We start from the raw sequence: 15,706 nt of genomic DNA, 5'->3' as shown, positions 1-15,706 counted from the left end.
CTTACAGCTGCTGTGACGGAGCTGTGAGCCTGAACAGAATGGGTTACACCAACACATTAAGTGTTTATTGGAGCTACAGTAAACCAGATAAACCAAAGCGTCTTTATGTTTTTACAAACTGTGCGTTATGGACGGTAGGAGGGTTTATATAGGAAAGAAATCTCTCTGTAAGCTTTGATCTCTGTTTGTCTCCACAGTTCCCACCCAGGAGGACATGTCCAGTCTCACTCCAGACTCCTCACCAGAGTGAGTAACGCAGCCGCTCACCTCAGCAGAGTCCTGCTGTGAACAGAGAACTGATGTGCTCATAAAACTGTATCATCCACCGTCACACCGAGTTAAAACTTTATGTAGAATCATTTACTTTTATATACATTATACTGTATCAAAGGTTCTGTATGAACTTTATTTAAATTCTCCTGTTTCACATTTTCTTCTGTTGTTTTCTTTGTGCAGTAACAGATAAAATGTCGAAATATCTGATGTTTAACTCTTTATTTTTTAACATTGTGTTATCAGTGTAAGTAGATTCAATCTACACTGCCTCAGCTTCTGTTGACACTAGAGAAAAAGACTCCTCCTGTGTTCACAACCTGAGGCCTCTTTATTTTTTCTAACTGTATTCAAATTACATGAAGTGCTTCAGTCCAGCTTTTGCACTGAGACACAGCTTCTTGTTTTAAGAACTTCACAACACATTACACTTTTAATTCTCACAAACTACTGAATTTCATCCCAACAGAAAAAAAGGCATGTTATTTGAATTTTGCAGTGAGCAAATCATATTGAGTAGTATCACAGTAGTTTTACATTCACCATTTACCTGTAGTTTTTACATAGCATTGAAACCAATTTTGTGTTGGAAGGTGTAATCGCAGCTTGAATGACAGAAACAAAGCTCCGCCCCTTTTACATTCTTTCACAGCGATTACAAACAGAATATGTACTGGTGTGGATTAGCTTTTCTGTTGTGACTGACAGAATTACTCTTATTATATAAAATTAAAGATTTACCAGTAGACCACCATCGACGTGTGCAAGTTCTGGCCACACGGAAATCAAACTTTATATTGATTAATGTGTGAAAAATTTAAATGTGGTCGCCTAACTGTCAATTTAAAAATTATGATTAAGATTTTTAAATAAAGCTTTTCTATCACAATGAGTTTCTGTCAGGATGAATTAACATTGTTGTGTGGGAACATTTGATCATGTCTGTCCCGTGTTGATGATGTCATCATTCCTCCCTCTTGCAGACTGGCTAAGAAGTCGTGGTTTGGTAACTTCATCAACCTGGAGAAAGAGGAGCAGATCTTCATCGTGATCAGAGACAAACCTCTCAGCTCCATAAAAGCCGACATCGTCCACGCCTTCCTCTCTGTGAGTCTCTCCTCTCTAGTCCTCCACTGTCTGATGTCCTGTGAGGAGGACACATGGCTGTCTCTCTCTGTCTCTTCTTCTGTTCTCATCTCACTTCACACTGTTACAATAGCATGAGCATCAATCTGACAGTTAAAATGAAAAATGTCTGAAGACAAAAACAAAAAAAGACTGATCAGGCCCCATCAGATTCTCCTGTTCAGAGTAAGGAGTCAAATAAATATCAACGTCTTTGTCTCTCACTAGCTCAGCTGTCAATCAAGCACACAGTGGCCCGCCCACTCAGAGGCTGAAAGACTGAAAGAGGTTTTCTCTTGTTTCTCTAAATTCTATAAAACAATAGAAACAAAGATGTTTTGTGATCAGATGTCGGACGTAAACTTTTGCAGAGACACTGTCGTCATGTTGTCACGTCTCCTCAAATCTCTGTGACGTGTCCATATGAAACCACATCCAACATGTCTCCTTCTGCTGCTGCTGCTGCTGTCTCCTCCTCTTATGACCGTGCTGCATCTCAACTGATGCAGAAGTTGTTTGTCTGTGTTGCTGCTGACTCAGAGTCTGTTCACAGGCCAACACCCCCTCCCTCTCTCCCTCTACCTCTCTAGATTCCCAGTCTGAGCCACAGCGTCATCTCCCAGACCAGTTTTCGGGCGGAGTACAAGTCCACAGCCGGCCCCACGGTTTTCCAGAAGCCAGTGAAGTTCCAGGTGGACATCACCTACACCGAGAGCACCAGCGCCACCAAGGAGAACGGCATCTACTCCGTCACCTTCACCCTGCTCTCAGGTGAGGAGGCAACGTGCTGCACATGAGTCTGATCACAGCAGACATTTTGAACTGTTGATTTGCGGGTCAGAAGCTTTTCAGGATTAAATCAGGATCAAACTGGTGAAAAGGTCAAAGTGTTTTACATCAGTTACATAAAACTCATGATGAGCTGTGAACTGTCAATCAATTAATAATTTTAAAATTAGACTTTTTTTCTCACAAATTAAATCAAGATATCAGACAGAGTATGGATACCGTGCCCATTGCATTCCTCACATTGCAGTATATGTATGTTTTACAGTACAGTATCAGTACTCTATACTTTACATTATTAGTACTTTATACAATGCAGTATGATAATTTCATAGGGTGCAGTATCGGTATTATTACTTTTCACAGTACAGTATCAGCATTTTTTCCAGTGCAGTATCAGTAGTGCAATGTTGCAATAGTATCACTATATTTTTACAGTGCTGTAAATAATACCCTGATGTGTAAAATACACTGAATATACAGTTTTTACAATACAGTGTTAGTACTTCATACAGTGCATCAGTATGTTTTACAATGTTTATATGTATATGACTATATAGAGAGATAAAGATTAGTGATAATATATTAGAATAAATCCAGTTAGATAAACTCATAAATTAATTTAGTGTATAGATTATAATGACAAGATAGCTTGATAGATAATATATGAATAAGGGGTGGAAGTAAATAAGTTCCCACTCCTTTTTGGATATGAAAAAACAAACAAACAAAATCAAATTATCTTTATTTTCAATTACTTTATTTTACTTTTTGTTCATGTGTTGTCTTTGCAAAGTTTTTATTTATGTCTGTCCATTACTGTATTATGTTTTATTTCTTTTAACATGTCTGAAATATACTATTAACTAACTAACTAACTAACAATGTAGTATTAGTACTTTTTGAACTACAGTATCACTGTCTTCAGTGTGTCCAGCCAGTGTCCCTGTCCTCACCGACACTGTTGTCTCACTAACCTGAGGACACTTTGTCTCGTCAGGTCCGAGCCGTCGTTTCAAGCGCGTGGTTGAGACCATCCAGGCTCAGCTGCTCAGCTCCAACGAGCCCGGGGGCCAGCCCCAGATATCTGGTGAGTGTAGCCCCCCTCCCCCCGCCATCCCCCGCCCACGCCTATGCCCCCCTATACCCTCCTCCTCCTCCTCCTCCCCCATCCCCACGCCCCTCTCTCCTGGCATCCTGGCACTCCTCACAGCACAGCCACACCCGCGGCCCGCCTCGCCTCGGCTCGGACCGGCTCGGCTTGGCTCAGCTCAGCACACGGCTTTTAGCACACAGCATCTCCACGTGCATGTCCCTGCCACAGACCATGGTGCACACACACACACACACTTACACACACACACACATTCACACACATACACACACTCACACAAACACTAAGAGGACCTGTCATTTGTACAACTTTGATCTGCGGAAACAGGTTTCAGGTTACATTAAAATGGAATTTCTGGCATTAGTCACATTGAACTTGTGGACTTGTGTCCCAGTCCCTGTGACCTCTGTGACCTCTCTGACGTGGTCGGTGTGTCGGGGCTGCCTATAGGTGGATGGATGGATTTAAACTATGGAAGAAAAGAGAGAGTGACTGTCTCTGTTAGTGTGACACTGTAGTCTCCTGTTGTCGTCTGTGGTTATTTACTTGATAATGATCCCCTCTGGTGGTGAAGCAGAGCAACTACAACACACACGCACATACTGTATAATGTATACACACACACGCACCTCTTGGAGTCAACAGGCACTCTACCACCCAGAAAGACAGAGGTTCTACAAAAACGAATCCAGCAGCAAAACATAAAATATAATAATAATAATAAATAAATAAATAAAATGTTGTATCGTGAACAGCTGTCTGTCATATACTGCAATAATTACTAAACATAATGAATAATGCTAAGAGACTCCCTGTATGTGTTTTCTGTATGAAGGCAGTGTCAGGCATTTATTGTGAAAGAACCACAGGGGGAAGCTCAGGTCACCTCTTTCAGTTTCTATAAAAAATAATAGATTTAGGATTTTTGAGTTTAGATGCTAAAGTGAGGAAAATATCTTCTTCTTCTTCTTCTTCTTCTTCTTCTTCTTCTTCTTCTTCTTACTATTATTATTATTAATACGAATATTATTATCAGAAAACCTCTGTCTGTCTGGACAGCGCCACTGAGAAACACCAAACCAATAGCACCAGTTTGACCAGTCACTGCCACAGATGGGAACTGTTATCAGGCACTGTACGCACAACCGTCACCGTCACCCCCCCACCTCTCACCCACCATGTAGATGTGCCAATAACCCACATCTCTACCTACCTCTACCTCTACATCTCTCTCTCTCTCTCTCTCTCTCCCTCTTGCTGTCTCCCCTTTTCTGTCTCTCTGTCTCCCTTTCACTCTTGCTCTCTTTCTATCTCTGTCGCTCCCTCTATCCCTCCACCCCCCCTCTCTCTCCATACCACCTGCTTTCTGTCATCCTCAGCTTCATTCTCACTCCTCTGATGATGGACTGCATGCTGAATGAGACACAGACACAGAACCATTCACACACAGTCTGTGACAGACTGACTGGGCTCCACAGGCCCGGCTCAGCCTTCGCAGGGTCAGAGGTCAGACTCTCTCAGACTGTGTGTGTGTGTGTGCTGATGGTTCTGGGTGAGCTGCCACTCACTTAACTTAACTGAACGCATGCTCGTTACTGTGTCGCAGTGAGAAGCTCAGGAGCAAACACACACACAGAGACCGACTGTGTTTGCGAACTGCGTCAGGACCAGAGAATCTGCATGAGTCTGAAACACCCAACAGCTGTACACACACGAGCCTGATGACCTGTGTGTGTGCGTGTGTGCGTGCTAGTGTGTACATGTGTGGACAGTGGCGGAGAGGCGTCTGTCACAGTTGAACGTTCAGCTTGTTTCTCAGAGTGTCCTCACTCAACTCTTTTCTCATGCTCTTTATTAATTATTTACTCATTTGTATTAAGGTATGTACTATCATCTGATTAAGTACGGTGGCCCTCAGGGCTCAGCACACTGCAACTTAAGACAACACATGCAAAGACACAAATGAGACAAATTCTGAAAACAACTTTGACAACACATGCGCTGCTAAAACATACAACACAACAGAAGAGTTTCGAGGGACACAAAACATAGACGGGCCGGGTTGGTGCACTTCTCTTCAATGCTTCTTGACTTTATACGTTGTGAAGAAGACTAGCTGTTAGCGGTGAATACAGTTAAAAAATAAGGTGAGTTTGTTTGGTTTATTATAATGTCAATATCACATGATGACAGATTATTGGTAATATGTACTATTAGCACTAGTCCTTAGCCAGGTCCATCATCTTTTTATGTCCCCGGAAACACTCCTGTGGTGAGTTATTGCAAAAATCTGTAATTTGCAGGCTCCCTAGGTTGAAATCCATGTGGTTTTATGAGCTGTTCCCTCAGTTGTCATTCAATGATGTCATTAGTTTTCAAATTTGCATAATACCAATCCCTACCTGTGAGTACCGCTACTGATAGAGGGGGCGGGGCAAGCAGTGGTTCATTTACATTTAAAGGGACAGGCACTGAAACCAGCCGTTCTGAACAGGGCTGTTTAGAGAGGATGAAAAGAGCTGTGATGTTTGATCCTTGGGGGATTTTGACCAAAGCATGTCACAGGCATGTCTTTAAGACGGGAACTATTTTAATCAGTGGAAAAGGGACATGATATGTCTCCTTTAAGTTACAGTGCGTTGAACCCCCAGGGTCACCGTAGATTCTGGATGCTTCTATCTGGATTCTAATAACAAGTCACCGACTGAGTTTTAGTTGTAGCTACAGAACAAGTCACAGTTGTCGGCCAGTCGCAAACAGATATTACGGATGTAATAGTGTGATGGGTCTTCACTCACAAACAATTTATGCTAGAGCTATCAGCAGCTTCAGTCTGGGTACACACCAGACGGGTTTAGGCCCAATTTGAAAAATATCAAGGACAGACAGAAGGTGACAGATGTGTCTGATATTTTTCAACAGAACTGGACCTAAAATGGATCCGGTCATCAGAACTAGCACTGGCCAAACAGTTTCAATTCATCCTCAATACCACTAAAGTCACATAAAGTAGCTAAAGAAATAAAAATTATAATAATGTATGTTACACTTATTAATGCTCAACCAAAGATCATCTGTGTATCATCAGATCAATCAATTCATCACATTACATTGGTCTCAGAACACTTTTTGAGGAAACCTAAGAGAGAACTACGAAGGAGTATTAGGGCCAGCCCCCCCCCCAAAAAAAACAGCCAAAAAAAAAAAATCCAGCGCAAGGGAAAAAATTAAGCAAAAAAAAAAAAAAAAATCCAGCACAAGAAAAAAAAAAGGTCAGGTAAAAAAAAAAAAAAATCCGGCACAAGAAAAAAAAAAAAAAGGTCAGGCAAAAAAGAAAAAAGTAAGGTAAAAAAAAAAAAAAAAAATCCGGCACAAGAAAAAACAAGTCAGGTAAAAAATAATAAAAAATCCGGCACAAGAAAAAAAAAAAAAAGGTCAGGCAAAAAAAAACAAAAAAACTGCAGAGGCTTGACCACGTACCACAACAAAGCGACAAGCGACTGTCGGCTCAATGACAGCAGCAGAGTGACAGACAGGCTGCCACACTCTGCAGCGCCATAAAAGTGAACAATAAAGCCGATTAACTTTGACTCAATGCCTGGGTATAACAATGAAAACAAGAAAACTTAAGCAGTAGGCCTACTTCAGAATCGATATAATACATCCATGATCGGCACACGAATCACTTCCGTGTCCAACCCCTGCTGCTAACGTACAACAATCAGCAATGCATGTTCTTCATTGCTGTCCCCCATATCTATGGCTGCCCACCTCCCAAAACAAACACACACACACAATCATTTATAAGTTACATAGAGACGTTAATGTTTAGCGTGACTAAACGTGACTGGAGACACCTCCGTGACTAGACCACCGCGATCCAGGTCTCTGCCTCCTCCTGTAGTATTTACAAATACAAATACTATACAGGATAGGCCTATCTCCTCTCCTGTAGTATTTGTAGTATTTACAAATACTACTACAAGAGCCTGTCTGTCACTCTGCTGCTGTCATGGAGCAGTCAGTCGCTTGTCGCTTTGTTGTGGTATGTGGTCAAGCCTGCAGTTTATTTTTTTTTGCCTGGCTTTTTCTTTTTCGTGTGCCGGATTTTTTTTTTTTTTTTTTTCACCTGATTTTTTTTTTTTCTTGTGCCGGATTTTTTTTTTTTGCTTGCTTTTTTCCCTTGCGCCGGATTTTTTTTTGTTTTGGCTGTTTTTTTTTTTTTTTTTGGCTGGCCCTAATACTCCTTCGTAGTGAACTGGTTCATTGTGTGAAAAAAATGACACAAGTGATGTTGAAGAGAATCAAACATAGCCCTGACTATGTAACATGACACCTCAACTTGTTTGTACTGAACTGGTGTCAATCAGACATTCCACCTCATTTCTGCTTACTTTATGTATGACAGCAGATCTGTATATTTTAAACATTACAGCCATCACTGACCACTTACCCCACTCGTCCTTTCCATTGAGATGCATGTTAAACAATGCATCCACTACTTTGGACGCTACTTTGAATGGGTATCACACATACCTTCACTTCTCCTTTGCTGCCGTCCAATTGACCTTCAGCTCCAGTCTGATCTCCGTCCAGCTGTTCTGTAGTGATCTTCTGTCCCTGAGCCCCGGCAATGTCACATTTTATCTATGTTCATCATTTCTCAGAAACGCGCAAAATCTTTTCTATTTTAAATCTTCATAATATGGTGATTGAGGCATCATAAAAACACAGAGTCAAATGAGAGAGGCTCAAACTGTGGAAAGGAGCTGAACGTTCCCATTGAGTGGACTTAACCTTTGACCTCGTGCTGAGTAGAAGTGCAGTGTGTGAGCCAGTGTGCTGCTGATGTGTGACGTCAGCTTACTGTGTGCGGCGCAGGGCCTCAGTGTTTCTGACACTGTGCTCTGCTCTCAGATGGCTCTCAGCGCTCGGCCTCTTTGCCCAGTAAATCCTCCAAGCGTGGTAAGACCCAGAGCGGCCAGGAGCCGCTTCACTCTGGCTTTTAATACACACTGGCCACGTCCTGGAGGCTGTCACCAACACAACCTGCACTAACACACTGTGTGTGTGTGTGTGTGTGTGTGTGTGTGTGTGTGTGTGTGTGTGTACAAGACTTGTAGGATAAGTCTTTTTAATGTATGAAAAACTAAATCTACTGTTCTACTGCTTTCTCTTACATCTGATGGTGTTCACTAGAGGAACCAAAGCAAGAGACCGTCCTCGGCAGATCATGACAATCTGGACAGATTCTATGTTTCATCTGAAGTATTGATCCATGAGAAGATCTAAGGAGCATCTCAGTGTAGTTTTACATCTCCTCTCTCAGGATCCTCTCTGGAGCTCTAGTAACAACAGGTCGGCATCAGCCAATCAGTAAACAGGAGGCTCCGAGCCTCTCATTGGATGTGTAGTGTGATTAGAAATGAGCTCTAGGTTCTATTGGTATATTGGTTATATTGATTGGTTTGTTGCTAGAGCTCCAGAGAGAATCCTGAGGAGAGATGTAAAACTACACTGTGATGGTTTTAATATCTTCTCATCAACACTCCAGGTGAAACACAGGAGAAGAGGAAACATCCTCTAAATTGGATTCATTGTGTGTGTGTGTGTGTGTGTGTGTGTGTGTGGCTCTTTACTGACACGCTCTGCATGGTGATGCTTGATACTGTATTGCCCCCTCCCTCCTTATAAAACTTTCCATGTTTGAAATCACTGGAGCAAAACGTCCGACAACACAAACACTCAGGTCACTGTGATGAAGAGGAGCGATGGTGAGTTCCAGCTTCACTGTGGAGGACGAGGTGTCGAGTCACTGCAGCGACACACTGTGAGACTAACCTCGCTGGTGTGTTAATGTGTGTACTGTGCTGTAACTGTTGCATGTGTGAAGCCACTGACCAAACAGCTTTGTCTAACAGATGGATGTTGTTGTGATGGATGTTGATATGGTGGAGAGTCAACGGGAGGTTTGGACGACACTTGTGCACAAACAGATGAAACCTAAGGCAGTATAGATGTTCAGACGGAAAAAAAAAAAAGAAAATGTCAGAATGAGGGTTTGGCTCAGGAAATGTGTGTATGTGTATTTGAGAGAAAATAAAAAATAATGTTTACTGAACTAGCAACAAAATAATGAAGATAAATTGAATAAACTTGAATTAGATTCATGCCAAGGTCCAGTGCAGTGGAGTGAGTTCTAAAATGAAGAAGCTGAAAAATATCATTACAAATCAACAAATTTGAATGGATAAATAAATAATATTAATAAATGATATGTACTTTGAGATAAATTCATTACATGTTATTCTTATTTCCTGGTGGTAGTGATGTAATGAGTCCATCATCCTTTAAAAGGCTTCAGTTTGATTTGAACTCTTCAGAAACCATAAAAACCTCCCCTTAGGCTGTTTAAAAACATTGAAAGGTCAAAGGTCACGGCTGGTCGTCCAGGTCTCCTGTTTGTTCTCCAGCCGGAGAAACTGAGACTCTGAGGCCGAGACACTAAAACCTAATGCAGTCTTTTCTGGTGTGTGATGTGACCTCACGTGGATTCGGCTCCTTCCTCCTTCCTCTGACCCCGCCCCCTCCCATCCCCCCAGTGGTCAAAGAGTCTCCTTTTCTCCAGCTCCACTCCTCCTCTCATCCCTCCATCACCTCCTTCTCTCCTCACGTTAACCTCATTGCTCATCTGTTGTTTGTTCTCTCTTTCTCTCTCTCTCTCTCTCTCTCTCTCTCTCTCTCTGTTTTTCTTTTCTTCCCACCTGTGTAGGCAGCCCGTTGAGTAACTTCTTTGACGTAATTAAACAGCTTTTTTCAGACGAGAAGAACCTCCAAGCGTCCCACTCCCCCGGCGCCCCCGCCACGCCTAGCTCCCCTGCCAAGCATGCCCCCAGCAGCAAGCCCAACCAGTCCCCGCCCAATGACTCTAAATGCCCCCAGAGCAAAGACAAAACAAAGATGGCGGCCAGCAACAGGACACAGGAACAACCTTAAGGAGGCAGTAGCTGTGCATGAGTAGATGAAGCGGTTTCAGGTCATTAGGAGGAGCTGCTAACTCCGCCCCTTTAGTTAGAGTGAAATCAACTAAACTACAAATCTACTTTTGCCTATAAATTTTCTACTGTGTAAAGTATAACGGGAATGGCTCCTTCACTTTAAAAGTCCATCAGTATTTTACAATAAGTAGCAAATGTAGCTGTGTCGTCCCTACCCTCTGTCCCTCTCTGTGTCCTCGGGGGTCTGTCGGTGGGTGTGTGTCCTCCTCACATGTGTGATGGCTTGACTTGTCTCTGCCACCAGGGATCATCCATAATAACTATTAACCTCGGCGGCTCCTCCAGACCGGGGGCCCACAGCGGCCCCCACACGGCCTGCCACCGGCAAGAGAGTCCGAATCTGAAGAAAAGACTGAGGAACCCCCCCCCACAACCAACCACCACTACACCAAACCCCACACACACACACACACACACACACCACCAACACCCTCATTACACCCCCACCCTCCCCTCCCTTCCCCCTTCTTTCTGCAGCCGCATCAGTAGAGTCGACTCCACCCCCTCCAGACCAAACAGAGACCGGTGTCGTCTCGGAGTAAAAAGAAAAAAAAGCCTTAAGACAGTGATGTTTGTCAATCTGCACACACACATCCCTCTCCTCCTCCTCCTCCTCCTCCTCCTTCTCTCTTGCTCCCCCCCTCTCTCCCACATGTACATAAATACACACTGTATGTACTTCTCCACACGGACATGACTTCTTCTTTGCGGGATGTACTGACTTGCACACGCTGACAAACGGGACGGGGAGCGAGCAGCGGAGGAGCATGGAGACGGATGGACTGATGGACAGACGCTGGCTGGATTGTAATTCTTTTTAACGTCGTCTTTCGTTGTGAGCGGCATGATGTTCCGGTGAAGGGGGTTCTAGGAAAGGTTAAAAGGTCGCCCACTTTAATTATGATAAGGGGACAGGGTGGGGGTGGGGGTGATACTACATAAATGAATGATCTATTCTGTTGTACAGACTAAATAATGTTGCGTATGTACAAAAAGTGTAATTGTGACATTTTGTTTTGGAGTTGTGTTGCCATGTTTTGTTTTGGCCCAGTCACACCAGCATTTACAACGACAGCATCACGTCAGCGACCGACAACCACGCTGTCCTGACGTGGGCGGGGCTTAGAGCAGCGCTGTGAGGAGGAGGGGCACAAACACTCATTTTAAATAAACTAGAGTTGCAGCTACAACTATTTTGATATTTAATGACTCATCTGCCTCCAGCTTCAGATCGGTCGATGTGAATCCTGTTTTGTAATACTTAATACAATGAACATTTAAGCAGTTGCCAGAAGAAAAAAAAAAAAATGAACAGCAGATTTACAGATGATGAAAATTAACATTTGCTGCAACAAAGCTGTGACGCTAGGCTAACAGGGAGCGCTTCTTTTCCCCACCTCAGGACCTCGTCACTGACTCAATGGCGACTCGTCCTGACAACAAAATGCTGAGGGAGTTAAAGTATCTGGAGGGAAGCTTGAAAAGCTGTAGTGCTAGCTAGCATGTTCCCTACTGTATAGCACATTATAAGTTAGCTTAGCAGCTACTGTACCTGGCTAATGGCGCACAACAATAGGCCACTTGGCGGCGCCGCTCTCTGGTGTGACGAGGCCTTCTCCATCAAACGTCTCGTATTACTTTTGCACTTTTGACAAGTGAAACGTTTGACTTCAGTTACACCGTGTTTTTTTTGTTGTTTTTTTTATTGTTTTTTTTATTTTATTTTCTTGTTCAGGTTCTTTTGATTATCTGCAGGTTTCAGACAATATTGAACTGCTCTGTATATTTTTGTATTTTATTGTATTTTGTCCTTTTTTCTTTTGTTAATTTATTCTCAGTTATTTATATGATGAAAGATGTAGAGAATGTTTCTTAACGTCAAATTATTTAAAGATATTTTTGTCATGTTTAATTTATTGGAAAACGTCAAAACGTGAGCGTTTGTTTCCTTTTTCCGGCTTTTGACGAGAGAAACCTTGTAAAATATACGTTTGGAAAATGATTTACCGTAATTTAAGAATGTAGACGTAGCCTCTTTGAGAGGAACAAACCCTTTGTTGATAACTGTCAGCTCCTCCTCCCCCCTCCCCCCACTGTGTGTACGCTGACTCAGATCTCACCAAAACACTCATTCTGTAAATAAGCCGAGTTTTCTGACAAGCTTATTTAAAAAACCGAGGGGATTCCTACTCTTAGCTTTGACCTTGTACGGCTGTTTGCATGTTCAGCATTCGTCTTTTCTTTGCATGTCGTCGTTGGAATTGTTCTCCTGTTCCCTTTTTCTCTCCACACTTATTTATGTATATGTTTTTTATGTGCATTTGTTTTGATTTGCCTTTTTGATTTTTTTTTTTTTGAATTATTATTATTATTTTGTATTTTGGTTTGATTTCCTTCGCCGTCCTCTTGCCCTCTTCCTCCTTTTTGATTACTGTGCGCACACAGTAACCGTGCAATGCATCCTCCTTACTCACTCTCTCAAAGAGGGACCTCGCTGGCGATCGGGTCGCTCACTCAGACCAGCTGGGTGGGTGTTGGGTTATCAGAGAGAAAAATTAAAGCAATACCTTTCATTGTCCGCTTTCCTCTTTTTCTACTGTGGGAATCCAGAGCACACAGAATGGACTCGGAGCACAGAGCGCTACTACTGAGCAGGATAACCACTGGCAATGTATTCCCTTGTGATGTAACTGTGAACAACTTCAGTGCTAAAGGAAATAAATCTGTTGACTTTGGAGCTGTGTTTGTGTGAAAGATGTTTGGTACACAGCAGTTTGTGTTATTATGTTTATTCACAAATATATGTACACATATTTACATGGTCAGAGTAGGTTATCTACAGGAAACGATGGAGAGGATTCACATTGAGCTTGAACATATTTCTGTATAAATCCTGAAGCTGAGTTTACACTGGGCCACAGGGGTGATTAAAAGATGTGGATACGTCATGTTTATGAAAATGATTTGGAGCGGTGAACAGTGTCACGTTCATTTAACATCTTCGGCTTAGCATCTGTACCTGGACACAGCAGGCCTCACTTATGTGTGGGATGTTTGTCTGCTTAAAAGTTAGCCACATGCATTATGGGGCCATTCTCCAGACAGAGATTAAGGCTAGTCCTGGATTTAAACAGCCTTCTAACGCAGACTCACAAAATCAGTTTTGCGCTAGGTATAAATTTACAGGCAGGAGTTGTTTGTTAAAGACGACATGTAGATTAAATTGGGTATGTCACTGAAGGTCAGAACTGAAACTAGACAGGTTCTTGTGGACAGACGTGATCCATTGCAATGTGTTGTGTAACAGTACTGGGGGGGTTGGGTATGCGTGGGGAGGTTTGACAGGTGTGATAACAACAACAGTGCTTACATTTTCTTAAGTAGTACGTATTTGTACTTTATCTGTCAGAAAAAATACATTTTAATTGAGTTGTTACTCCTAATACTGATCAATACAAGCGTTGTCCTGCTGCATTTGGTTCATCATGTGGTTCTGTTTGCTTTAGCCTCAGTGTTTAAGCACGTCAGCCATGTCCTGGACCAAGCCTCCACCATTTACAGGGTTATTGAACGAGATGGCTCCAAACAGTTGAACCCATTCAGGGGCCTCATTTATCAAAGAGGGTGTAAAACTGCTACTAAAGTTTTGCGTACGGCGAAAAGACAAAAATGGCGTACACCCGAAATATTTACACCTTTTTCAGATCAATCAAACTGTGCGTACGCACAACTCTCCGCATTTCCCTTTGATAAATCAATCAAGTGAACACACCTCTTACTCCACCCCCGGAACGCCTATATACAACTATATGGTCAGCACGTGCATATTTAAGTAGCCATGTGCGCTCTGTGGAGCGGCTACAAAGTGACAACAAAGTGACAACAAGACAACGGGCGGAGGACGGGGGAAAGAAGCGGAACTACATACACGGCGATATCGGGCAATAAATCAGTCAGAAAAATGATCTTGCATTTTAATAAGCTACAATAAAAACAAAAACCTCCCAAATCTCAACAAACAGGAGCAGAAAGAAGAATAATCTTATGTAGGCTAATCTGCCCCTTTATCCCAGAAAAACTTTTTTTTTTTTTACACCTAGATGTTAAAACAATAAGCAGGATTTCCACGACAGTTACCATTAGCTACTTTGAACGCCTTTCCACTACACAGTTACAGCTCTACTGGACTCGGTTTAGGTCATTTTCCATTAACGTTACGTTGTCTCACTCTTTATTCTCTCGTCAGCTCCAAACACACGTGCACCTCGTTAACTCAGGTGACAGATTAATAACAGTCTAGGCTGCAGATCAGTGTGCGCTGCTGCCGATGTGTTTTTAAACTTGGTGAGTTTGATCCTGGTCGGACGTCACACTATAGTGTGTAAAAGCAAAAAAGCAAAATCCTCAATCCGCTCTGTTTATCAATGAACATATAGCCTAGTGTTATTATAGAGCGGGTTGGATTGCCAGCATCAACGGTCCACCACTACCACAATTACTTCAAAAAATCCTACTGTGCTCTTCTCTACTCCGCTCCTCTCTCCCTCTCACACTGCAGTTCTCTGACTCAGCAACGGTGTCGCCAATTCCTCCTGTTCCTCAAAAAAGGCGTAAATCGCGGTACGCCAGGGTCAAAATGGGTGTAAATGTCCGCACTTTTCGCCGTCAGGTTTTGGCTTGATAGAACCCAAATTTGGCGGAGAAAAGTGCGTACGCACAAAACGGGGGGAAAAGGGTGTAAAAAAAGGTGTATCCACAATGATAAATGAGGCCCCTGAGCTGAGGCTAATTTGTCAATGTTCAGTCAACACAACCCTGACTTTGAAGATCATGTTCAAATACATTTTAAACAAGTGAAGTAATGTCTTTAAAAGCTTCTATGTCTGACACACAAGTTACAGTAAACCTCAAGAGCAATGATCGATTATTCTATCAGCATTTAAAGCAGAAGTAAGCGATCCGGTGGTTTTGGCTAACTTCTTGTCAGCCGATGTAGTTGGCAGCCCCCGTCCTCGTCATGGATCTATTGGTCCTCGTCCCTACGTCACCACATTCACACGTATCCCTTGGCTGCACACACAGAGAGGACCGCCCCTTTATGCTGTTCTCTCTCCTCATTGGATAAAGCTTGTAGGATACAAGGAAGTATACAAGACGTTTTCTCCTCGGCTTACAGCAGAGCAGAGTGACTGACAGACCCGTGTTTCAGACCAAACACCCTATATAAGTGATTGCTGTCGGAAGATAGAACTATTTAAGACTTATATTAACACAAACATTCCGCTTACTTTTGCTTTAATCGATCACTTTGTCATTCATGCTCGTCACACTTCATAAAGTCGATGCCTTC

General features: G+C 42.6%; 1 protein-coding gene across 15 annotated transcripts in view; it reads left to right on the top strand.

Moving 5' to 3' along the window:
- Nucleotides 1–10,730, top strand: part of LOC146990126 (serine/threonine-protein kinase BRSK2-like) — a 139,574-nt gene extending 128,844 nt beyond the window's left edge. For 8 of the 15 annotated variants that reach the window (XM_085769202.1, XM_085769123.1, XM_085769179.1 and 5 more), the window contains 6 exons: nucleotides 198–246; nucleotides 1,257–1,380; nucleotides 1,989–2,169; nucleotides 3,185–3,274; nucleotides 8,216–8,263; nucleotides 10,071–10,384. In XM_085769202.1, the coding sequence (XP_085625328.1) occupies nucleotides 198–246; nucleotides 1,257–1,380; nucleotides 1,989–2,169; nucleotides 3,185–3,274; nucleotides 8,216–8,263; nucleotides 10,071–10,294 (716 nt within the window). In that variant the 3' untranslated portion in view covers nucleotides 10,295–10,384. Of the gene's footprint in view, nucleotides 1–197; nucleotides 247–1,256; nucleotides 1,381–1,988; nucleotides 2,170–3,184; nucleotides 3,275–8,215; nucleotides 8,264–10,070; nucleotides 10,385–10,600 lie in introns of those variants that run through there. The other 7 variants (XM_085769138.1, XM_085769105.1, XM_085769131.1 and 4 more) reach the window with 2 other exon arrangements.
- Nucleotides 10,731–15,706: the final 4,976 nt, after the last annotated feature.

The sequence above is a fragment of the Trachurus japonicus genome, chromosome 3 (genome assembly GCF_045865225.1).
Source record: "Trachurus japonicus isolate A0001 chromosome 3, Traja_1.0".
Classification (NCBI taxonomy): domain Eukaryota; kingdom Metazoa; phylum Chordata; class Actinopteri; order Carangiformes; family Carangidae; genus Trachurus; species Trachurus japonicus.
This window is presented reverse-complemented; position numbering and strand designations above follow the sequence as displayed.